This window comes from Macaca mulatta, chromosome 11 (assembly GCF_049350105.2).
Source record: "Macaca mulatta isolate MMU2019108-1 chromosome 11, T2T-MMU8v2.0, whole genome shotgun sequence".
NCBI classification, from domain to species: Eukaryota; Metazoa; Chordata; class Mammalia; order Primates; family Cercopithecidae; genus Macaca; species Macaca mulatta.
The window spans coordinates 64,219,926-64,245,006 of NC_133416.1; the positions used below are offsets into that span (position 1 = coordinate 64,219,926).

General features: G+C 45.9%; 1 protein-coding gene and 1 non-coding gene across 4 annotated transcripts in view; both read right to left on the reverse strand.

The window, feature by feature from the left end:
* NEMP1 (nuclear envelope integral membrane protein 1) overlaps positions 1–15,910 on the reverse strand; it is a 29,212-nt gene extending 13,302 nt beyond the window's left edge. For all 3 annotated transcript variants that reach the window (XR_013401165.1, XM_015152080.3, XM_077954577.1), the window contains exons 1-5: positions 15,765–15,910; positions 8,270–8,394; positions 5,816–6,035; positions 4,373–4,445; positions 393–486 (exon numbers count right to left, since the gene is read on the reverse strand). Coding sequence is in view for 2 of the 3 variants with exons in the window: in XM_015152080.3 (XP_015007566.1) it covers positions 393–486; positions 4,373–4,445; positions 5,816–6,035; positions 8,270–8,394; positions 15,765–15,891 (639 nt within the window). In the remaining variant the exon portion in view is untranslated. The remainder of the gene's footprint in view (positions 1–392; positions 487–4,372; positions 4,446–5,815; positions 6,036–8,269; positions 8,395–15,764) is intronic.
* A 4,785-nt stretch (positions 15,911–20,695) lies between these two features.
* LOC114671099 (uncharacterized) lies at positions 20,696–24,609 on the reverse strand. Its single transcript, XR_013401166.1, has 2 exons — positions 24,551–24,609; positions 20,696–23,528 (listed from the first exon to the last, which is right to left on the reverse strand). It is a non-coding gene; the product is annotated as an uncharacterized LOC114671099 (transcript).
* Positions 24,610–25,081: the final 472 nt, after the last annotated feature.

The following is a 25,081-nucleotide window of genomic DNA, read 5'->3' on the forward strand; positions in this document are numbered from 1 at the left end:
TGGAACTATGATTTTTTAAAAAAAAATTCAACCTACTCAAAATGCACAAAAAACACTTCTCTTAAAAAGATGTCCTTTATACTTAAAATGGTACAGTCTGCAAGGAACACTGGGAAGATGAGATGCTAAATAACTTAAAAGCCTGGCTATATAATTAAAAAACAGGAAGGAGACTTTAACCCCCCTCCGAGCACAGGATTTTATATAAAAAGAAAAAATTTGTAATCAGGCTCCAAGTTTCATCGTGGAAAGTACCTTTTTGAATCAAGGAGAGTAGGACATTGACTCATCAGCCATCAATACACATTTTCAGTTTTCTAAGATTACCCAGGAAAACAGTCCTTCAGCTATCCAAATTCATTCTAGCTGCACATGAAGATTCTGATACTTACCTTAGGCATAAACTTAGATAGTATAAAAATGATGATTAGTAGAGAGGCCACAATTCCCACACTCATCCCAGTGGAGTAGTAGAAAATTTGACTTCTGCAGAAAAAAAAATGTATTTCATGACCATATGTATATATTTCATACATAGTACTGTTGAAACTAGGACAACTAACCTAGCCAAAAGATTTTAAAAGGAACAAGATTAGAGCAGTACAAGCAAACATCAGAAACATTTCCAATTTGGTTCCAGACCACTGCAACAAACCAAATACTGCAATTGCAATCAGTAAGTCATACAAATTTTTTGGTTTCCCAGTGCATATAAAAATCATGTTTACCCTATATTAGAGGGTATTAAGTATACAACAGCATTATGTCTTAAAAATATATATTCCTTAATTTAAAATGCTTTGCTAAAAACTGCTAAAGATCATCTACGCCTTCAGTGAGTCATCATTTTTTTGCTGGTGGAGGGTCTCACTTCCATGTTGATGGCTGTTGACTGATGAAGGTGGTAGTTTCTGAAGACTGGAGTGACTGTGGCAATTTCTTAAAATACAACGAAGTTTGCTGCACTGGCTCCTCCTTTCATGAAGATTTCTCTAAAGCATGCAATACTGTCCTGATAGCATTTCACCACAGAACTTCTTTCAAAATTGGAGTCAATCCTCCAACAGCATTAACCCTTAACAAGAGGATCACCCCTCCTTTGAAGCTAGGCACTGACTTCTCTCTCACCATGAAAGTCCTCAATGGCATCTTTAATTGTAGCCACTTTCAACAATGATCTTAGCTAGATCTTCTGAACAACTTGCTACAGCTTCTGTATCAGTGCTTGCTTCATCTTTTTTTTTTTTTTTTTTTTTTAAGACAAGGTCTCACTGTGTTGCCCAAGCTGGGGTGCGATGGTGTGATCATGGCTCACTGCAGCCTTGATCTACTGGGCCCAGGTGATTCTCCCACCTCCGCCTTCCAAGTAGCTGGTACCATGACTGACTTTTTTGTATTTTTTGTAAAGGCAGGGTTTCACCACGTTGCTCAGGCTGGTCTTGAACTCCCTGGGCTCAAGTGATCTGCCCGCCTTAGCCTCCCAAAGTGCTGAGACTACAGGCATGAGCCACCACGCCCAGCCTACCTTGCACTTTTATGTAATGAAGACAGCTTCTTTCCTTAAATCTCATGAACCAAGAACCTTCCTTCACTAGCTGTAAACTTTTCTTCTGAGGTTTCCTCACCTCTCTCAGCCTTCACAGAATTGAAGAGAGTTAGGGTCTTGCTCTGGATCAGGCTTTAGCTTTAAAAAAGTTGTATCTGGTTTAATCTTCTCAACAGCCAACTAAAACTCTCTTCATATCAGCAATAAGGCTGTTTCACTTTCTTATCACTTGTGTGTTCCCTGGAGCAACACTTTTAATTTCCCTCAAGAACTTTCCCTTTGCATTCACAACTTGGCTAACTACTTGGGACAAGAGGTCTAGCTTTTAGTCTATTTTGGCTTTTGCTGTCCTCACTAAGCATAATCAGAGAGATGTATGACTCTTCCTTTCACTTGAAGACTTACTATCTACTCTAAGGTTATTAATTGGCCTAGTTTCAATATTGCTGTTTCTCAGGGAATATGGAGGCCCAAGAAGAAGGGAGACAGGGGAATAACCAACTGGTGGAGTTGTTAGAACACCCATGACATTTACTAAGTTCACTGTCTAATATGGTTTGGCTGTGTCCCCACCCAAATCTCATCTTGAATTGTAGCTCCCATCATTCCCACATGTTGTAGGAGGGACCTGGTGGGAGATAATTGAATCATGGGGGGAGTTTCCCTCATACTGTTTCTCATGGTAGTGAATAAGTCTCATGAGATCTGACGGTTTTATAAGGGGTTTCCCCTTTCACTTGGGTCTCATTCTCCCTTGCCTGCCGCCATATAAGATGTGCCTTTTGCATTCTGCCATGATTGTGAGGCCTCCCCAGCCATGAGGAACTATGAGTCCATTAAACTTCTTTTTCTTTATAAATGACCCAGTCTCGGGTATCTTTATCAACAGCATGAACTAATATAGTGTCTTACATGGACATGTGGTACCCCAAAATAACTGCAACAGCAGCATCAAAGATCACTGATCATGGATCACCATAACAGTTATAATCATATGAAAAAGTCTAAAATATTGTAAGAATTACTAAAATGTGACACAGAGACCCCAAGTGAGCACATGCTATTGGGAAAATGGTGTGGTAGACTTGCTCGACCCAGGGTTGCCAGGAACCTTCAATTTGGAAAGAAATGCACTATCTGTGAACCACAATAAAGTACAATAAACTGATGTGTGCCTATATTTGCCCAAAACTTGAGGTCAGAGAACTGTAGAGACTGACGCTATGTAGTTACTATCAGATTATGAAGATTAGTATTCAAGGGCTTCCCTCATATATTTCCCAATAATGAGCCTCTGTGTAATGTCCTATTCCCATCTCCATCATCTCTCCCAACCCGATTATTTTTTCTTTTCTAAGACAGGGTCTCACTCTGTCACCCAGGCTGGAGTGCAGTGGTGCGATCACAGATCACTGCAGCCTCAACCTCCCGGGCTCAAGTGATCCTCCTACTTCACACTCCCAAGTAGCTGGGACTACTGGCATGCACAACCCAGGCCTGGCTAATTTTTATATTTTTTTGTAGAGGCAGGGTCTCACTATGTTGCCTAGGTTGGTCTCAAACTCTTGGGCTCAAGTCATCCTCCCCCCTTCAGCCTCCCAAAGTGCTAGGATTACAGGTGTGAGCCACCACAACCAGCCCCCTATTCCAGATTTTTTTCTACCAGTTATTCCTCCCTCACTGTTTCTCCCAGCATCCCCAAAATAAGGAACAACTTCCAGCAACCCCACTCCAGCCCAACTTCAAACTCCAATTGTTAATCTTTCATTCACTATTCCACAAATACTTTTTACTTGTATACAAACTTAATGCTGATTTTACCTTCACTCAATGTTTATTTAGTTACCTATATATTTTCTTCATATTTGTACATGTCAGTCTCACCTGTCTTAACTAGTAGGTTCTTAAAGGAAGAAAATGAATAAGCACTTGATTTTTATTTTTTTGAAACAGGGTCTCCCTCTGTGGCCTAGCTTGGAGTGCAATGGTGTGATCTCGGCTCACTGCAACCTCCGCCTCCAGGCTCAAGCAGTTCTCGTGCCTCAGCCTCCTGAGTAACTGGGATCACAGGCACATGCCACCACACCCAGCTAATTTTTGTATTTTTTGTAGACACAGGGTTTTACCATGTTGCCCAGGCTGAGCAGTTGATATTTGTCTCTTTTTTTTTTTTTTAAAAAACGGAGTCTCGCTCTGTTGCCCAGGCTGGAGTGCAGTGGCGCGATCCCGGCTCACTGCAAGCTCCACTTCCCATGTTCACGCCATTCTCTTGCCCCATCCTCCCAAGTAGCTGGGACTACAGGCACCTGCCACCACGCCCGGCTAATTTTTTGTATTTTCAGTAGAGATGGGGTTTTACCATGTTAGCCAGGATGGTCTCGATCTCCTGACCTCGTGATCCACCCACCTCGGCCTCCCAAAGTGCTGGGATTACAGGTGTGAGCGACCGCGCCCAGCTGATATTTGTCTCTCTACGTCTGAACAAAATGAAACTCATCAACCCATGGACCTGTAAAGATGACACCTTAACACATTACTTCTAGCAATGGAAAGGGTGATGATGTTCCATTTCACTGTATTGGCTAACTCCTATCAACCCAATGATAGGCCAACCTAATGTGGGAATTTCATTACTGTCAATATTGTTCAAATAAGAAAAAACAAAAATCATAATTCACATTAAAGTATTTTTTAAACTATCCAAGCAGGCAACAGCCAAGCCATAAAGATCCTGGAAATGGGAATGGCAGTACTTAATAGTTATTATAAAACCCAAGCAGGATAGGTATGAGCCGTGTCATTCTACACACTAGCCTTGGAACCTACCTGCTCAGCAAGTCTCCACAAAAAAATAGCATAAGTCCAAGAAGGAAAACAAGAAAGAGTTTGGGATCAAATCCTGAAATAAATAAAGATTTTTGCTTAATAAGGGAACAAAACAGCTTAAGGCATTATAGAATAAAAGACAATGTTGGCACTATTGGTCAGCTACAGTAAAAATAAATGCGAACAGCCCACCTAAAAAGCATTTAAATTCCACCTAAAGCCTGGGCACCCTTCCAGTGTATAATTAAGTTTCTGTCTAACCTGTATTTGCCTGATGATCTTACTTTTATTTCGGCTAAGGTTAAAAGAAACTCAAGCTTCGTTTTGGACAAAGCTAGACACAGTACCATCAGCAATTCATGCAATCACCCACTAGGGGTCTCTATCACTCTGGCTTTCAAGCTTTAAGTCACTCACAGTCATGGAACTCAGCAGATTTGCCCAGAACTCCCAGAACTGTGGGTCAGGGCCTTGTGTTGTTCTCTAACTGGCCGCTTTTCTTGCCCAACAATACCACCTACTTCCCTTTGCTACAGAGCACTGTGCTGGAAAAGCCTACACGCAAATACATCTCACTCAGGACCAGGGGGCCCTTGCAAAGGCCCCTCAGTGGCATACCAGATACTCCCACAGCTTTCACATTCAACAGCTCTACGGGAGGCCCACAAACAGAACAGGAGCAGCAGGAATCAGTAAATGTAGAAGGAATGTCAAAAAACCAGCCAACCCTACATAACCAAAGAACCCTAAGACAAATGGAAGGGCACAACCTATTTCATACTAAACCTAGAAACATTTCTACTACTTACAACATCCCAGGACCCTGTGTAGTAACCAAGGGGAAACAAAGTCAGAGAGAATTCAAGAGGATCCACCTCCTCTGAAACTTTCTCAGTCATCTTCAGAAAAGAGAAAACTTCTCCCAGTTCCACTGAGTAAGTTTTAAACTGCAGTGGTCTTCATCTTTATTTATAGTTCCATGAATACACTTTTTACTTGTGAATGATTAATATTCAGTTTTACCTTTCTTCAATTTTTATTAACCATTCATGTCTTTAAATATAGGCATGTACACATCGGATAGTTACCTTTGTCTAGAAGTGTCCAGAAGGCAGAACACATCTATCTGATTTACTCTTAAGAGTATTTGGCATATATGCTCAGGGCCATTAGCAGCACATTGTAATTATGAATAAAAGTCTTCACAGTTCCAGGTAAGGAAGTACTCAGAATTTCCTGATGTGGAGTTTCAATTCTAGGCCTAAAGTGTCTGATATGGGGTGAAGTCTCCATGAACTGTTTGGAGCAGTGGTATACTCAGGGTTATAATCAGAACCCAACTGGAGATGTCTTGGGCTGACTTCTCAGTCTCACTAATTATACCCTTCAGAACTCAGTCCTTATCACTACAGAATCCATCAGAAAAACAGAGGTGAGACTTACTCCGGATGACAATGACACTGTACTTGGTGTCCTTCTCTATAATTTCAACTTTGAGGCAGGTTTTCGTGCTGTATAGACCCACGTTAACATAGGTGTCATTCAATTTCTCCTTTAAAAAGGAGGAAAAAAAGTTCCAGATACTAAACTGCTCTAGCTCCTTCAGTTTATCCTCATTCTCCACCTGCGTGACTCGAATCAATTTGGAACTATTTACTCGGATCTGTAACACAAATAAAATCAGGATGAGAAAAAAGTAAGTAGGAATTTTAATTTTTCACAAATACAATTTTTTTAAAACCCTCAGAGTAAACAACTAAATCAGTAATAGTGTCAGTTTTCCACAAGGCTTATCAGAAATATAGAAATACAGAGGCTAAAACATAATTGGGCAAGTAACACTGCACATGTTAGAGAGACAGCTGTTAGAATACCTTCTTGTTAACACGACCTGAATCTACTATTAGGTCGTTCTGACCTAGAACGTAGAACATAGAGGAAAAAAGGCTTCCAAGCTGAAAGAGTTATCGATGCAGCTATTTATTAGAGATCACACAAAGCAAAGGTCTATAATATTAAGAAAATTGCCAGGCATAAACTGCCCCAGAAGACTAAAAACGTTTTCCATAATGACAGGCTGAGTTCAATCCATTGTCACAAGTCACTGATTATGAGTAAATGTTGGTTATAATGTGCCCCAGATGGAGTATCACTTTTTTATCAGATAATTTTTTTTTTTTTTGAGACGGAGTCTTGCTCTGTCGCCCAGGCTGGAGTACAGTGGCATGACCTCGGCTCACTGCAACCTCCGCCTCCTGGGTTCAAGTGATTCTTCTGCCTCAGCCTCCTGAGTAGCTGGGACTACAGGGTGCATGCCACCACCCTCGGCTAATTTTTGTATTTTTAGTAGAGACAGGGTTTCACCATATTGGCCAGGCTGGTTTCGAACTCCTGACCTCAAGTGATTCACCCGTCTCAGCTTCCCAAAGTGCTGGGATTATAGGCATGAGCCACCGTGCCCAGCTTATCAGACTTTTTTTTTTTAATAATTTTTTTAAAAAATCCACAAGTCGGTCAGGCACGGCCCCCAGCTACTCAGGAAGCGGAGGTTGCAGGGAGCTGAGGTCGTGCCACTGCACTCCCGCCTGGGTGACAGAGCAAGACACCGTCTGAAAAAAAAAAAATCCACAAGTCCACCCTATGTTTTTGATGTGAACAACAAATGCCCTTATCAGTAACTATGCTTATAACAACTACGACAGGCCGGGCGCGGTGGCTCAAGCCTGTAATCCCAGCACTTTGGGAGGCCGAGACGGGCGGATCACGAGGCCAGGAGATCGAGAGACGATCCCGGCTAACACGGTGAAACCCCGTCTCTACTAAAAAATACAAAAAAACTAGCCGGGCGAGGTGGCGGGCGCCTGTAGTCCCAGCTACTCGGGAGGCTGAGGCAGGAGAACCGCGTAAACCCGGGAGGCGGAGCTTGCAGTGAGCTGAGATCCGGCCACTGCACTCCAGCCTGGGTGACAGAGCAAGACTCCGTCTCAAAAAAAAAAACAAAAAAACAAACAAACAAACAAAAAAAAACAACTACGACATTTCTGAAAGGACTCATTTTGTTCAATCACTGTTACTGCCAGACACTCCTGTTTGCCAGGTGACTTAACAGTGTTATGAAACAAATGAGACCAAAGTCATTCTTCAGCTCTGGGGGTTTATGAAATACCTCATGTAGAATCAGAATAGGAACAGCGGGGCAAAAGAGTTTACATCCTGACAGGCACATAAGTTTCCAGCCCAAAGAAGGCATAAGGCCTTTAAAAAGAAAGAGGAGGGCTGGGTGTGATGGCTCATCCCTATAATCCCAACACTTTGGGAGGCCGAGGCGGGCAGATCACTTGAGGTCAGGAGTTTCAGAGCAGCCTGGCCAACATGATGAAACCCCATCTCTGCAAAAAATACAAAAAAATTGGCCAGGTGTGGTGGCATATGCCTGTAATCCAAGCTACTCGGGAGGCTGAGGCAGGAGAATCGCTCGAGCCCGCGAGGCGGAGATTGCAGTGAGCCAAGATGGTGCCACTGCACTCCAGCCTGGGCAACAGAGGGAGACTGCCTCAAAAAATAAAAAATAAAAATAAAAAAAGCAAGAGGGGTGTGTGTGTGTGCACACATACTTACTGCAAAATGAAGGACAAGAAAATGAAGCAGTTTCTTTGGGAAAAGGAAAGGAAGTTTACCCTGGAATACTGTAATCTACTTGAGGGAGCAGAGGGGAATACAAAGTAGGCATAAATGCTTATTGATGAAAACACAACTCAGGATAATCTCAACCCTAACAAGTTTGTTAACATTTTTTTTTAAGTATGTGAAAGGGAGAAAAGTGTCAAAATACTCATTAATCACCGACAGACAGAAATTTGCAGAAGCTGCCCCTGCCAGAGGATTCCAAGTTATTACCTGTATCCGTGTCCATATATCATGCCATTTTGGAATAAGCACATTTGTGTAACAGAATTGTTGGCTGGCACGCTTTTCACAAACTTGGGAATCCTGAAGCATGACCACATTTACATCAATTTCAGCTTTATGCAAAGAAAGGAAACAAGAATTAAACATAACAAGCTAATAACTATAACTCATTTCATGAAAAAGAGTAAACTAACCACTTTCCTAAACTTTGGGTTAAAACATTAGCCAGACTGAGAAATAAGGGAAAAAACTGAGAAGAAAGAACAACTAAGGCAGAGTCTTATTTCTGTTGTTTAATTATTTAAATATTACACAGTCATTCAGTCAGACAAGTAATAATAAAAACTACTATTAGGTACCTATTAAGACAGTATGCTGCCAGGAGCAGTGGCACATGCCTATAATCCCAGCACTTTGGGAGGCCGAAGTGGGCGGATCACCTGAGGTCAGAAGTTTGAGACCAGCCTGACCAATATGGAGAAACCCCGTCTCTACTAAAATACAAAAACATTAGCCAGGCATGGTGGCACATGCCTCTAATCCCAGCTACTCAGGAGGCTGAGGCAGGAGTATCGCTTGAACTTGGGAGGCAGAGATTTCGGTGAGCGGAGATCATGCCATTGCACCCCAGACTGGGCAACAAGAGCAAAATTCTGTCTCAAATAAATAAATAAATAAATAAATAAGACAGTATGCTGTCTCATTTAATGCTCCCAACAATGCTATGAGGTAAGCACTCATAATCCCTATTTCATAAATGAGGAACGGATGTTTAAGAAAGATTAATTTGCTCCAAAATCACACAAGTAGTAAATAGCCTATCTGAGATTCACCCCCAGGTCTGACTATGGTCTAGATATACTTCCTGTCCTATAAAGGACTAGTTAAAGTAAGCTAAAATACTCCATCTGTTGATTATCTCTATCCCTTTCCTGAGTGGAACAGAATTGGCAAGTTTTTTCTTTTTTTTGAGACAGGGTCTGGCTCTGCTGCTCAGGCTGGAGTACAGTAATGTGATCATAGCTCATTGCAGCCTCAAACTCTTGGGCTCAAACAATCCTCCCACTTTAGCCTCCCAAGCAGCCAAGACTACAGGTACACGCCACCACACCCAGCTAGTTTTTTTTTTAGAGAGACAAGGTCTTACTATGTTGCCCAGGCTGGTCTTGAACTCCTGGCTTAAAGCAATCCTCCCACACTGGCCTCCCAAAGCACCCACACTGGCCTCCCAAAGCACTGGGATTACAGATCTGCCACCACACCCAGCGAGCATTTTTTTTTTTTTTCAGACAGCGTCTCCCTCTGTCACCCAGGCTGGAATACAGTGGTGCAATCTTGGCTCATTGCAACCTCTGCCTCCCAGGTTCTATCGATTCTCCCACCTTAGCCTCCTGAGTAGCTGGGATTACAGGCATGAGCCACCTCAACTGGCTAACTTTTTTTTTGTATTTTTGTAGTAGAGATGGAGTTTCACCATGTTGGCCAGACTGATCTAGAACTCCTGGCCTCAACTGATCCACCCACCTCAGCCTGCCAAAGTGCTGGGATTACAGGCGTGAGCCACCACGCCCAGCCAGCAATATTTTTAATATATAGTACTTTAGGAGGATACTAAAAGATTTCAAGGTTGTTTCCTTCCAGCTGTTTTGTCTCACTTCAAGTTTTAAGAGCAGGCAATGATTATATGCAGTCCCTCTGATATACCAAAACAGAAGATTCTCCTCTCAATTTCTATTTAGTATCAGCTAATTCAAGGTTTAAAAGTGACCACTGTCCAGCCGGGCATGGTGGCTCACACCTGAAATCCTAGCACTTTGGGAGGCCAAGGCAGGCGGATCACTTGAGGTCAGGAGTTCGAAACCAGCCTGGCCAACATGGTGAAACCCCGTCTCTACTACAAATACAAAAAACTCAGCTGGGCGTGGTGGCGGGCGCCTGTAATCCCAGCTTCTCGGGAGGCAGAGGCAGGAGAATCACTTCAACCTGGGAGGGGAAGACTGCAACTGCAGTGAGCAAAGATTGCGCCTCTGCACTCCAGCCTGGGTGACAGAGCATGACTACGTCTCAAAAAAATAAATTAAATAAATAAATAAAAAGTTGGGGCCAGGCATGGTGGTTCACGCCTGTAGTCCCAGCACTTTGGGAAGTCAAGGTGAGGGGATTGCTTGACCTCAGGAGTTTGAGACCAGCCTGGCCAACATGACGAAACCCCATCTCTACAAAAAGAAAAAAGAAAAAAAAATATGGCCAGGCATGGTGGCTCACACCTGTAATCCCAGCAGTTTGGGAGGCTGAGGCAGGCAGATCACTTGAGGTCAGGAGTTTGAGACAAGCCTGGCCAACATGGCGAAATCCCGACTCTACTAAAAATACAAAAAAATTACCCGGGCATGGTGGCGCACACCTGTAATCCCAGCTACTCGGAAGGGTGAGGTAGGAGAATCACTTGAATCTAGGTGGCCGAGATGGCGCCACCGCACTCCAGCCTGGGCGACAGAACAAGACTCCATCTCAAACAATTAATAACTAATAAAAATTTAGGCCGGGCGCGGTGGCTCAAGCCAGTAATCCCAGCACTTTGGGAGGCCGAGATGGGCAGATCACGAGGTCAGGAGATCGAGACCATCCTGGCTAACACGGTGAAACCCTGTCTCTACTAAAAAAATACAAAAAACTAGCCGGGCGAGGTGGCGGGCGCCTGTAGTCCCAGCTACTCGGGAGGCTGAGGCAGGAGAATGGCGTGAACCCAGGAGGCGGAGCTTGCAGTGAGCTGAGATCTGGCCACTGCACTCCAGCCTGGGCAAAAGAGCGAGACTCCATCTCAAAAAAATAAATAAATAATAATAATAATAATAAAAATTTATACACAAAGATGTTCACAAACTTACAACACTGAAAAACTAGAAATACCACAAATATCCAATCAACAGTACAAACCACCAATATCCAACCAAATGTTTAATCCAGAAACATTAATAATGATTTTTATCAGGCAGATGACACATGCCTGTAGTCCCAGCTACTTGGGGAGACCGAGATGGGAAGTTACAGTGAGCTATGATTGTGCACTGCATTCTAGCCTGGATGTCACAGCAAAATCATGTCACTAAAAAATAATAAATGAAGGCCAGGCGTGGTGGCTCACACCTGTAATCCCAGTACTTTGGGAGGCTGAGGCGGCTGGACCACCTGAGGTCAGGAGTTTGAGGCCAAGCTAGTCAACATAGTGAAACCCCATCTCTACTAAAAATACAAAATTAGCTGAGTGTGGCTGGGCGTGGTGGCTCATGCCTGTAATCCCAGCACTTTGGGAGGCTGAAGTGGGCGGATCACAAGGTCAGGAGTTTGAGACCAGTCTGGCCAGCCTGGTAAAACCCCATCTGTACCAAAAATACAAAAAATTAGCCGGGCATGGTGGCGTGCACCTATAATCCTAGTTACTCGGGAGGCAGAGGGAGGAGAACTGCTTGAACCCTGGAGGCTGAGGTTGCAGTGAGCCGAGACTGTGCCATTGCACTCCAGTCTGGGCAACAAGGGCAAAACTCTGTCTAAAAAAAAAAAAAATTAGCCAAGTATGGTGGCACACACCTGTAGTCCCAGCTACTTGGGAAGCTGAAATGGGAGAATGGCTTGAAACCAGAATCAAGACTGCACCACTGCACTCCGGCCTGGGCGAGACAGAGCAAGACTATGTCTCAGGGGAAAAAAAAGAGAAAAAATTAAATGAAGATTTGCCCATATATTGGAATGTAATACAAGTAAGACAACATTTATAAAGAATTTTAATGCCAGGTGTGGGGGCTCACGCCTGTAATCCCAGCACTTTGGGAGGCCAAGGCAGGCGAATCATCTGAGGTCAGGAGTTCGAGAACAGCCTGGCCAACATGGTGAAACCCCCATCTCTACTAAAAATACAAAAAAAAATTAGCCGGGCGTGGTGGCGGGCGCCTGTAATCCCAGCTACTCAGGAGGCTGAGGCAGGAAAATCGTTTAAACTCAGGAGGCGGAGGTTAAAGTGAGCTGAGATTGCACCATTGCACTCCAGCCTGGGCAACAAGAGCAAAACTCCATCTCAAAAAAAAAAACAAAAAAAAAAACCAACCAACCAAACAACAAACAAACAAAAAACAAAGAATTTTAAATTACATGGGAAAATTATTGTACTACAAAATCAAAGGATAAAACTATCTCTGGTAACAACTGGCAGCCTCCAGGGAAGAGAACTAGAGTACTGACTGGATACAAATTATCAATTCATAAAAAATTAAAAATATGTGGAAAAAGATCAGAAGAAAATGTGCTTTTTAAAATAGATTGCTTCTGAATGGATTAACAGTGAGGTTTCTGCCTACTTCTTTATACTTAATTGTACCTTGCCAAATCATCTAAAATAAACATGCATTATTGTGGCCGGGCACAGTGGTTCATGCCTGTAATCCCAGCACTTTAGGCGGCCGAGGCGGCTGGGCGTGGTGGCGGGCGCCTGTAGTCCCAGCTACTAGGGAGAATGGGGCAGGAAAATGGCATGAACCCGGGAGATGGAGCTTGCAGTGAGTGGAGATCATGCTACTGCACTCCAGCCTGGGTGACAAAGCGAGATTCCGTCTCAAAATAAACAAACAAACAAACATGCCTTATTTTTACAATCAAATTTCTTTTTTTTTTTTTTGAGTCAGAGTTTCGCTCTTGTTGCCCAGGCTATAGTCCAATGGCGTGATCTCGGCTCACCACAACCCGTGCCTCCCAGTTTCAAGTGATTCTCCTGCCTCAGCCTTCCTGAATAGCTGGAATTACAGGTGCGCGCCACGTCCGGCTAATTTTATATTTTTAGTAGAGACGGGGTTTTTCCACGTTGGTCAGGCTGGTCTCGAACTCAACCTCAGATGATTCGCCCGCCTTGGCCTCCCAAAGTGCTGGGATTACAGGCGTGAGCCACCGCGCCCAGCTACAATCAAATTTTTCAAAAAAAATTTCCAGTGAGGGCCGGGCGCGGTGGCTCAAGCCTGTAATCCCAGCACTTTGGGAGGCCGAGACGGGCGGATCACAAGGTCAGGAGATCGAGACCATCCTGGCTAACACGGCGAAACCCCGTCTCTACTAAAAACACAAAAAATTAGCCGGGCGACGTGGCGGCGCCTGTGGTCCCAGCTACTCGGGAGGCTGAGGCAGGAGAATGGCGGGAACCCGGGAGGCGGAGCTTGCAGTAAGCTGAGATCTGGCCACTGCACTCCAGCCTGGGCGACAGAGCGAGACTCCGTCTCAAAAAAAAAAAAAAAAAAAATTTCCAGTGAGAAGGAACTCTCTACATTTTGAAGTACTCCATTCTAACTTTAGGTAACGTCTGAGTTTTAGAAAGTTCTTGTCTAATTCCATGATTGCTCTTCCTAGCTGCCACCAGTCTATCAGGCAGCACTGAACAAATGTAACCCCGAGTTTACTCTTCTCCAAGCCAAGAAGTCTCTGTTCCTCTCCTCATTTAAGAAACTTAGAGAGAGACTGCTAATTGAGTGCTTACTATGTAGGAGCATTTTTGCCTCTATTTTCTCTTTTCTTCACAACTCACTACCCCATTTATTAAGAAGTTTATTCACATCATGGCCCTTCGAATGCTATCCTGGGCCCTCTTCTAAGGATGCTGAGACCACCTTAAAGCTGTAAGTATAATCATCAAGTGGCAGCATGAGATAGGCAGGAACCAAAGGGAGAGGTGAAAAAGAGCATGGCCAAATGTGGTGGCTCACTACTGTAATCCCAGCACTTTGGGAGGCCGAGGCAGGTGAATTACCTGAGGTCAGGAGTTAGAGACCAGGCTGGCTGGCTAACATGGTGAAACCCCGTTTCTACTAAAAATACAAAAAATTAGCTGGCCGTGATGGCGTGCGTGCCTGTAATCTCAGCTACTTCGGAGGCTGAGGCAGGAGAATCGCTTGAACCCGGTAAGTGGAGGTTGCAGTGAGCCGAGATCCGGCCACTGCACTCTAGCTTGGGCAACAAGACAGAAATTCCTCCGTCTCAACAACAACAAAAAAAGCCGGGCACGGTGGCTCACGCCTGTAATACCAGCACTTTGGGAGGCCCAGGCAGGTGGATCACGAGGTCAAGAGATCAAGACCATCCTGGCCAACACGGTGAAACCCCGTCTCTACTAAATACAAAAATTAGCTGGGTGTGGTGGCACACGCCTGTAGCTCCAGCTACTCGGAAGGCTGAGGCAGGAGACTGGCTTGAACCCGGGAGGCGAAGGTTACAGTGAGCCGAGGTCCTGCCACTGCACTCCAGTCTGGCGACAGAGCGAACTCCATCTCAGGAAAAAAAAAAAAAAAAACAAAAAAGATGGTAATGTGTGTTTATGAGATACTATTATCTTTATTCTCTTGAGCGTCAACTTCCTCCAGTGGATTCTAGAAAACGTCACGTATTTTTCTGTTTTGAATTTAATGATAAGGGGGTAGAAGGAGGTTTTCAGAAACACATTCTAAATTTTCTGGATTGGAGCAGAAGAGTTTCCTTTCCAGTCCAAACTTCATTATCCAGCAGCAGGTACCAAATAAGTGGAATATAATGTAGGTGGAAAGTGGAATAACTTATAATTCACTTATAAGTGGAAAGTGGAATAACTCCAGTTCCGTTCTACAGGGCTGTTAAGAGTCAAGATCTTGGAAGGGCGCAGCGCCTCACGCCTGTAATCCCAGCACTTTGGGAGGCCAAGGTGGATCACGAGGTTCAGGAATTCAAGACCACTCTGGCCAACGTGGTGAAACCCCGTTTCTACTAAAAATACAAAAATTAGCCGGGCGCGGTGGCGGGCGCCTGTAATCCCAGCTACTCGGGAGGCTGAAGCAGAATTGCTTGAACCCGGGAGGCGGAGGTTGCAGTGAGCGAGATCGCACCACTGCACTCCAGCCTGGGTGACAGAGCAAGACGCCATTTGCGGGCGGGTGGGGGGTGGGGGGTGGGGGAAGGAGTCAAAGTTTTACATGAGAAGATAGTAGAGATCACTGCATTTAGGTCAACCACATTCGTTCTGCCACCCGTGCCCTGCGTCCTGACAGAGCATAAGCTCAGATGGTGTTTGCTAATTTGCCGAATGAATGAGATGGTCCTTTTCCCGCGGCAGCTCTGCCTGCCCAGAATGGTCCCCTGGTTTTCTCTTTTAACCAAGAAACTCGAGGAGGCCTCTGCGGCGCGACAGAGCCCCCAGGATCGCTTCTCAATGAGTCTAGGCCTCCCTTCCTGTCTCCGCCAAAGGGCTTCAGGCTCCTCCCCACTCTGGGAAGCTGCCCCAGCCCGCTCCAGGGCCCAGACCCTCAGCCCCGACGCCCACTAGCCCGCCAAGTTTCTTCCACCACATTACGCCGGCGCCCCTCGGTAGAGCCACCGTGGCCCGTCTGCAGAATAACGGCCCGCGCCCTCCAGACAATCCCTTTTCCAAAAATAACCCCCTCGGCACCCGCCCCCTTGGCAGCTGCTGCCCGGGCGGTACCTGTGCCGTAGACCAAGCAGCCGGAGAGGATCAAGAGTAGCCGCACTGTCCTACCGCCCCCGACACCCCAGCCCCAGGGCCCGGGACCAACTGCCGGCGAGACCGCCACTTTCATTCCTCCCGCCATGGTTGCCTCAAGCCGCCTCCTCCTCACGTGCCTTACCCCAGCAACTAACTCTGAACGGGCAGCACCAGCAGCCTATCCTCTACGAAACCCGCCCCTATCAACCAATCGGATGGGCAGAGCTTCGAGCACCCGGCTCTCCAAGGGTCCTACGAGTCCCGCCCCTTAGCAACTGAAGAGAGAGGGCGGGAAAAGCAGCTGTCAGCCTATTAGAAAATGGGTTCTCACCCTAGCAGTGGCGACAGGAAGATCCCACCCCGCTAACAACACGCTTCCGTCTTCAGTTTATTTACAACTGGTGTGATTGATGGTAAGCTTAACCAATAGAAAATCGGAATGAGAGAGGCCTTCTTGACCAAACTCGGTATTATCATCGAAGCTGTTTGAAGTTCCTTCGCTTTTCTTTCGGTTACTTTTTATCACGACCTTTCTGTTATGAGACGCCTACAATTGAGATCGCTTTATGAGTAGGGTCCTGATAGGCCATTTTTTAAAGTCGACTGACAAAAGTGTGGTTCTCCAAAATCCTAAAGGATTTAAAATAGAAGTCACAAAAAAGTGTGTGTTGTCAATATTTTATAAGCATAAACATTAGCTTTTAAAAATGTATTCATAGGATTTTTATTTTTGGAAGTAAAATTAATGTTAGGATTAAGAAAGATTTATTTATTCCTCTTATCATCTTGTGAGACAAATATAATTCTCTCCATTTAAGAAGCCAAAGCCAAGACAGCCACAGGAACCTGCCCAAGATTTCATAGTTCATCTGGTCTGTGGTCCCAACCTAAATCCTACTGACCCCAAAGCCTGAGTTATTTATACGGATTAGCTGCTTCCCATTCAATGATTTAACACAGGTCCCAGCAGAGAGCCAGATGTTCCGAAACTCTTAGTAGAAATTGAAACCTTTTTTTAAGAGGATCCGATGGTGGTGGGTAGGAAAACTACAGATGATAAAGCCAAATGAATTGAAGAATTCAAGGAAGGGGGTATCTTCTGGGGAAGGCTCAAGCTTTCAAAACAATTTTTTTTTTTAATATTTTTAGAGACAGGGTCTCTCTCTGACACCCAAGCTGGAGTACAACAGCACCATCACAGCTCAGTGTAACCTTGAATTCCTGGACTTAAACCATCTTCCTACCTCAGCTTCCTAGATAGGTTGGGCTACAGGGATGCACCACCATGCCCGGCTATTTGTTTGTTTCATTGTTGTTGTTGTTGTTGTTGAGACAAGGTCTCCTTCTGTAACCCACCTGGAGTGCAGTGGCGTAACCACAGCTCACTGCAGCCTCGAACTCCCAGGATCAAGCAATCCTCCCACTTCAGTCTCCCAAGTGGCTGGGACTACAGGCATGAGCCACTATGTCTGGCTTAATTTTTAAAATTATTTTTTGTAGAGACTGTATCTAGCTATGTTGCCCAGGCTGACCTCAAACTCCTGGCCTCAAGTGATTCTCCCACCTTGGCCTCCCAAATTACTGAAATTACAGGCGTAAGCCACTGCACCTGGTCTAAAACAAGGAATTTTTTAAAAGTCAAAATGGGCCAGGCACGGTGGCTCAGCTCCGTAATGCTAACACTTTGGGAGGCCAACATAGGCGGATCACCTGAGGTCAGGAGTTCAAGACCTGCCTGGCCAACATGGCAAAACCCTGTCTCTACTACAAATACAAAAATTAGCCAGGCGTGGTGGTAGGCACCTGTTACCCCTGCTACTCGGGAGGCTGAGGCAGGAGAATCCCTTGAACTTAGGAGGCGGAGATTGCAGTGAGCCAAGATCACCCCATTGCACTCCAGCCTAGGTGACAGAGCAAGACTCTGTCTCAAAAAAAAAAAAAAAAAAAAAAAAGTCAAAATGGGCTGGGCGTGGTGGCTCATCCCAGCACTTTTGGGAGGTTGAGGTGGGAGAATCACTTGAGGCCAGGAGTTCAAGAACAGCCTGGCCAACACAGCAAAACCCTATCCCTACCAAAAATACAAATATTAGCCCAGCATGGTGGCAGGTTCCTGTAATCCCAGCTACTTACAAGTCTGAGACAGGAGAATTGCTTGAGCCCAGGACGCAGAGGTTGCAGTGAGCCGAGATCACACCACTTCACTCCAGCCTGGGCAACAGAGCGAGCCTCTGTCTCAAAAAAAAAAAAAAAAAAAAAAAAGGAGGCTGAGCGCCTGTAATCCCAGCACTTTGGGAGGCCAAGGCGGGCGAATCACGAGATCAGGAGTTCAAGACCAACCTGGTCACCATGGTGAAACCCTGTCTCTACTAAAAATACAAAAAATTAGCTGGGCATAGGGGCGGGCACCTGTTATCCCAGCTACTTAGGAGGCTGAGGCAGGAGAATCACTTGAACCTGGGAGGCGGAGGTTGCAGCAGTGAGCCAAGATCAGTGCCACTCCACTCCAGCCTGGTGACAGAGTAAGACTGAGTCTAAAACAACAACAACAACAACAAAAATAAGGCCGGGTGTGGTGGCTCAAGCCTGTAATCCCAGCACTTTGAGAGGCCAAGACGGGCGGATCATGAGGTCAGGAGATCGAGACCATCCTGGCTAACATGGTGAAACCCCGTCTCTACTAAAAAAAACACAAAAAACTAGCCGGGCGTGGTGGCGGCGCCTGTAGTCCCACCTACCCGGGAGGCTGAGGCAGGAGAATGGCGTAAACTCGGGAGGCGGAGCTTGCAGTGAGCTGAGATCCGGCCACTGCACTCCAGCCCGGGCGACAGAGCGAGACTCCGTCTCAAAAAAATAAATAAATAAATAAAAATAAAAATAAAAAAGGAAATCTGAATAAACTGTAGACTTTAGTTAATAATAATTTTCAATACTGTTTCATTAATGGTGGCAAATGTACCATACTAATGTCAGATAATAATTGGGGAAATTGAATGTAGGGTATATAGGAATTCACCATATTATCTTTTCAATTTTTCTATACATGTAATGTTTCTAAGTTGGCCAGGCTCAGTGGTTCACACCTGTGATCCCAGCACTTTAGGAGACCGAGGCTGAGGATGGCTTGAGCCCAGGAGTTCAAGACCAGCCTGGGCAACATAGTAGGACTCTGTCTTTACAAAAATACAAAAATTAGCCAAGTGTGTTGGCACGCGCCTATAGTCCCAGCTGCTCAGCAGGCTGAGATGGGAGGATCACTTGAGTCTGGGAGGTTGAGCCTCCTGTGAGCCATGACCATGCCTCTGCAGTCCACCCTGGGTGACAGAGTAAGACCCTGTTGCTAAAAAAAATGAATAAATTGGCCAGGCGCAGTGGCTCACGCCTATAATCCCAACGTCTTGGGAGGCTGAGGCAGGTGGATCACTTGAGCCTAGGAGTTTGAGACCAGCCTGGGCAACATAGTGAAATGAAACCCTGTCTCTACAAAGAATACAAAAAAAAAAAGAAAGAAAAAAATTAGCTGGGTGTGGTGGCATGCACCTGTGGTCCCAGCTACTTGAGAGGCTGACGTGGGAGAATTGCCTGAGCCTGGGAAGTCAAGACTGCAATGAGCTGTGATTGCACCACTGTGCAGCCTGTAATCCCAGCACTTTGGGAGGCCAAGGGTGACAGAGTGAGACCTTGTCTCAAAATAAATAAAATAAAGCCTACTAAAAATATATATGTATAGATATGTATGTGTATTTTTTATGTGTAGGTATATATACACATATATAAACACATGCTTCATTTTTTTTTACCAGGCCCCATCCTCACCATTCAGAGCTTGCTCTTTAGTTTTCACTAAAGGCAAATCCAGGGAAACTAATCTCAGAAGATCACTGACCACTGACTATTGAAATATAATGAAGTGTATAGTAATGAGACTGGCTGTCCATAAAAACATTACAACCTATCATCCAAATGAGTGCTGTCACTTCAAAATAGTCATTCAAGAAGCTTTTAGCCTTGTTTTAATGAGGACACTGCTCAAAACAAGAAGAATCTCCTTCAGAGTCTATAACACACAATGCAATGAATATTCATTATCTGCAGGTGGATTGGATTTATGCAAATAGCCAAAAGAACTCAGGCCAACACTGATGAGTAAATGGGGTGGGAAATCTGGATGGTAAATGTGTTTCAAAATTTTTTGGATTTTTGAAAGATAGTATGGTGCATATACAAAATATAAAGCAACAATCCCAACGCATCTGGACAGCACCCAGTAATCAAATAAATTAATATTTATGCAATGACATATATGACTATTCATACCGTGATAAGTGAAAGATGGAAAACTGAAAACTATGAATAACTTTATGTAAGTTTAGGTCAGGTCCTGCCACAAAATAAATTCAGTTCAGGTTAGGTTTCATTGTCAAATACGTTATGAAAAAGATTTTGTTTTTTGTTTTTGTTTTTGTTTTTTTGTTTTTTTAAGACAGAGTTTTGCTCTTATTGTCCAGGCCAGAGTTCAATGGCGTGATCTCGGTGATTCTCCTGCCTCAGTCTCCTGAGTAGCTGGGATTACAGGCGCCCACCACCACGCCCAGTTAATTTTTGTTTTATTTCGTTTTGTTTTGTTTTGAGACCAAATCTCGGTCTGTCACCCAGGCTGGAGTGCAGTGGCGCGATCTCGGCTCGCTGCAACTTCTGCTTCCCAGGTTCAAGCGATTCTCGTGCCTCCGCCTCCGAGTAGCTGGGATTACAGGCACGTGCCACCACGCCCAGGTAATTTTTGTATTTTTAGTAGAGATGGGGTTTCACTATGTTGGCCGGCTTGTCTTGAACTCCCGACCTCCGGTGATCCACCCACCTCAACCTCCCAAAGTGCTAAGATTAAGGGCATAAGCCACCATACCCAGCCAAGCTTTTGGTTTTCATAACTTTTTTTAATTTAGAAATTGTGAATGAAGGATTTGCAGACCACGAATATTTGATGAAGGCAATTCCAGAGTTTTGAGAAGGAGCACTCCATTCCACATACTCAGTCACCCAAGCTAGGAGCCTGAGGGTCATCCTAAACCCTCATTCTCTCCCCTCAACCCTCAGTCAATCAGTCAAGTCCTGTTGATCTTATTTTCTATCTTTTGAATCTGTTCTTCCCCCCATGCCAGTGCCTTGCCATCTTTCAATTGAGAGGGTCCTTCAGTTTTTTTCTAGCTGACCTTCCTACTCTTTTTGCAGCCATAAATCCTTCCTCCACTCTGCTCCTAAGTGCAGATCTGACCATGCCATGAGTCTTTGTTTCCAGAGTCTTTATGGTTCCAGTAACACCACAGGATGAAGTCCAACATGCTTAGTATGATCTAAAACTCAGATGCAAAGACACAAATAGCTATAATAATGTTATTCAATGTTTGTTACCAATCTGTAATGAAACAATTCCAGAGATTAAGTGTAGCCGGGCACGATGGCTCACGCCTGTAATCCCAACACTTTGGGAGGCCGAGGCGAGTGGATCACGAAGTCAGGAGATCGAGACCATCCTGGCTAACACAAAACCCTGCCTCTACTAAAAATTCAAAAAAATTAGCCAGGTGTGGCGGCGTGGTGGGACTACTAGCAGTAGTCTTAGCTACTGGGGCAGCTGAGGCAGGAGAATGGCGTGAACCTAGGAGGCAGAGCTTGCAGTGAGCCGAGATTGCACCACTGCACTCCAGCCTGGGCAACAGAGCGAGACTCTGTCTCAAAAAAAAAAAGAAAGAAATTAAGTGTAAGCATTTAGAAAGTTTTATAGGAATTTGACAGAGAAATTTTATATTTATTGAATCTAACAAAATGGTAGTTTGTTTTCTGAATAATTCACTTTTAGTGCATTCTATAAAAGTAGTGGACAATAATAGATTGAAAATGTTTTAAAAATTGGTCCTTAACCATACTTTGAGAAGCACTGGTCCATAATATTTTTAATGTCATGTACTTGTACACCTCTCTAGGCTCATTTCTAACCACCTCCACCCACCACCCAGCAGTAATGAACAACCTTTTATAGTTTCTGAAACATATCACTCTGTTTCATATCTCCACCTCCATGGAAATGCACTTTCTGGCCTCTCTGACTTGACTTCCCTTCCTCCTGGAAAATTTTTTTTTTTTTTTGAGACTCACTTTTTGCTCTGTGGTGCAGGGATGCAGTAGTGCCATCAAGGCTCACTGCAGCCTTCAACTCCTGGGCTCAAATGTTCCTTCCATCTCAGCCTCCTAAAGTGCTGTGATTACAGGTGTGAGCCACCGCCCTGGCCACTCCTGGAAATCTCAAATTGACTGCATCATCACCTCCTTTGGATGCCTGTCTAAACCAAGGCCCCTCACAACTCCAAGCAGAACAGATCACTCACCCTCTTATACTTCGGTCATTGTTTATACCGCCATTATTCCACTATGTTGTAATTATTTGTTTATAGGTCTATTTCCCTATTAGTCTGTGAGTTCCTTAAAGGCAGTGGTTAGGATTATCTGTCTTTCAGGACTGAAACATTTCTTGTAAAATAACTAACTCGAAGGACAACATTCCTTAGATGATAAATTCTGGCATGTTACTGAAAGAGAAAAAAAGGGATCATTATTTTATATTTTTCTATTACCAGCCAGGATTTCAGCCTACTACCTTTCGCATCTGACTCTGAATTAATTTACCAGAATGGTGGACATTTTAGAAGGCCAAGGAGCCAGACTTGTGGGACTCACTGGAAACTTTACAAGGGAAAGAGATATGGAAAACAAATGTCTCCACTTAAACAGTTTTGCCCAGGCTCAGTCCCTTTGGGAGTAAAATCTGTGTCACCTGCCCTTTCAGAGTTGCACAGGCCCGTGAATAGGATCAATTCATTCATTTCAGAGGGTCCACCAGATAACAGGCTGGAGAGCTCCTGGGTTTTGGCTGAAACAAGCAACTATAATTGGAAATGTGTACAAAGAGCAATGAGGAGGCCACAGAGGGGTGGGAGGAATTAATTCTGCCTGAAGGAGTGGAAGGGGTCCAGGAAGGAGAGGGTGAGCCAAACCTTGCTGAGTGAGTCGGATCTGGCCCAGTGGAGACGTTGGGGGAGGAGTGAGCAGAGCAATCTGCTAGATGAAAATCTACACGTGCGTAGGGACGACAGTCTCTGCACTCCTCTTCCGCCCACTTTCCTCCCTTTCCTCGCAATCGTTTCCCCTTTTCTTGGAAAACTAGGACTGAGGATACTGTTTCCCTTCACGGAGGAGACCAGTACAGATAAAGGAAATATTAATCCTTTTCATCACGAGACCAGTTGCTCTGCTCTGTGTGTCTTTGAGAGCACTGGGGATGGAGGGAGCAGGTGAGTCAAGCAAAGAAGTGGTCCTTCTTTGAGTGAGCCAAGGGGACATGGGAGAACAGGGCCCATGCAGGAAACAAACGAAATTTTTTCTATTTGTCCCCACTCCCTTTTTGTCACCACTCCCCGCCCGGCCCTCCCCCCCCAAAACACACACCTGTCTCTTTATGTTTTTCTATAGTTTCCCATGGTCTCCGTCTTTGTCTTTGCCTCTTTCCCTTTGCTAAAGGCTGGAAATTCCTTGTTCTCAACGGAAGGGAGTAGGAGGGGAGTTGGGGGTGGCAGGAGTGGGCGGGAAGAACAGACATCTCGGCAGCTCTGGCTGCGGGCTGCGGGGGCGCTCTGGGCCTCTGGCGGGCCCTGACAAGTCAATGATTTTTTAAATAGGGGCTCATATACAAACCTAGAGAGAGAGAGAGGGACACAGATATACAAGTGGATGTAAAGAAACATATAAATACATAATCTCAGGTACAGAGACACAAACTGGCAGTAGCGTCTTAAATATGCTTAGCATTCTACAATTTAGAGAGTTTTCCTGTACATTCTCTCATCCGAATCTCACGACAATCTTGAGAAACAAGGACACAAAGACACAAACACCCAGTAGTTTCACTCTCACACACCGGGTCACACCCGGACCCCCGCGGGCTCCCCTAGGGGAGTGGGCAGGCCCCTTCTGCGGAATTTCTCTTCCCTCGTCTCTCTCTGGCCGAGCACCCCCTCTCCCAGGACCGGGGAGTGGAGAACTCAAAATCAGCTCCTCCCTCCTCCTCTTTCCCGGACCAGGACCACGACCCGGGCGACCGGCGCCCAGTAGGTTGCCGCCCACTTGCTCACGCCCTACTCCGCCTCCTCCTTGGGCGGGCGTCTCCCAGATCCCAAGGCTCAGCACCGCCCCAAGGGGGCCGGGGTGGGAGGGAGGGGGGCGCCTCGAGCAGAGGCTGCGTGGGCGGAGGATGTGCGTCACGGGGAGCGTGGGCTGGGGGAGGGAGGGGGCACGTGGAAACCCGGGGCCAGCGGCTGGCAGCCCGGGATCCAAAATAACCTGAGATGGGGGGGGGAGGGAAGGAGGGAAGGGGAGCCCACACCCCGTACGGGGTCGGGAGTGTCCCCTAGGGGAGCCCGTCTAGCCGCGCCCTCCAGTTGCGGGGCGGAGGATTGGGACACGGGACTCTGCTCGTTCCCACCACCCCCACTGTGTTTGGCGCTTAATAGGATGAAGAAGGGGACCTGAGCAACTGAAATCCCCCCACCAACAACGCGCTCATTCTCCCCGGACCCCACAAGGCGGAAAGGTCTCCTCTCTAGGCCAGAATGTAGAACCAGCCCCAGCCCACGGCCTCCACGCCCCAGCCCCTCAGAAGTGCGGACAGAGGAGAGGGGCGGGGCGGGGCTCAGGTTTCGGACTAGGGGAAACCTCACCTGTGGCCAGTCCGCTGGCTTCCCTTTGTCCCCCACCAGCCCCCCTTTCCCTGGGGCTTAGAGCCTTTGGGCCGGGCCCTCAGAGCCCCCGCCTCCCCCAACAGCCCTCCCAGCCGTGGGCGGGAGTGCAATGCGAACCAGATGGGGCTAGGAGAAACCAAAGGGGGAGACGGTGGTGGGTTGCAGGAGGTGGGGGACTAAGCTCCTTCAAGGCGCTCCTCCCTCCAGCTCCGCCGCAGGAAGTCACGTCGGAGGCTCCCGACCTCTTATCTTCCACTTGACTCTCGGGCGAGGTCCCTAATAGACGGCCCCAGGAAGGGTATCGTCTTTGTCTCAGCCTTGCCACACAAAATTCCCAAGCAGGGCCTCATCCTCAGCAAACAGAGGACAAGTGGAGGAATCCCTGCCTGACCTACGCGCTGACAAAACCCGATGCGTCTAATCAACACGCGCACCTAAGTGGTGGCATGCAGCATAACCCCCCCATCCCTGTTTCCCAAACTTTTCCAGGCTAGCATGGAGGCCTCGGTT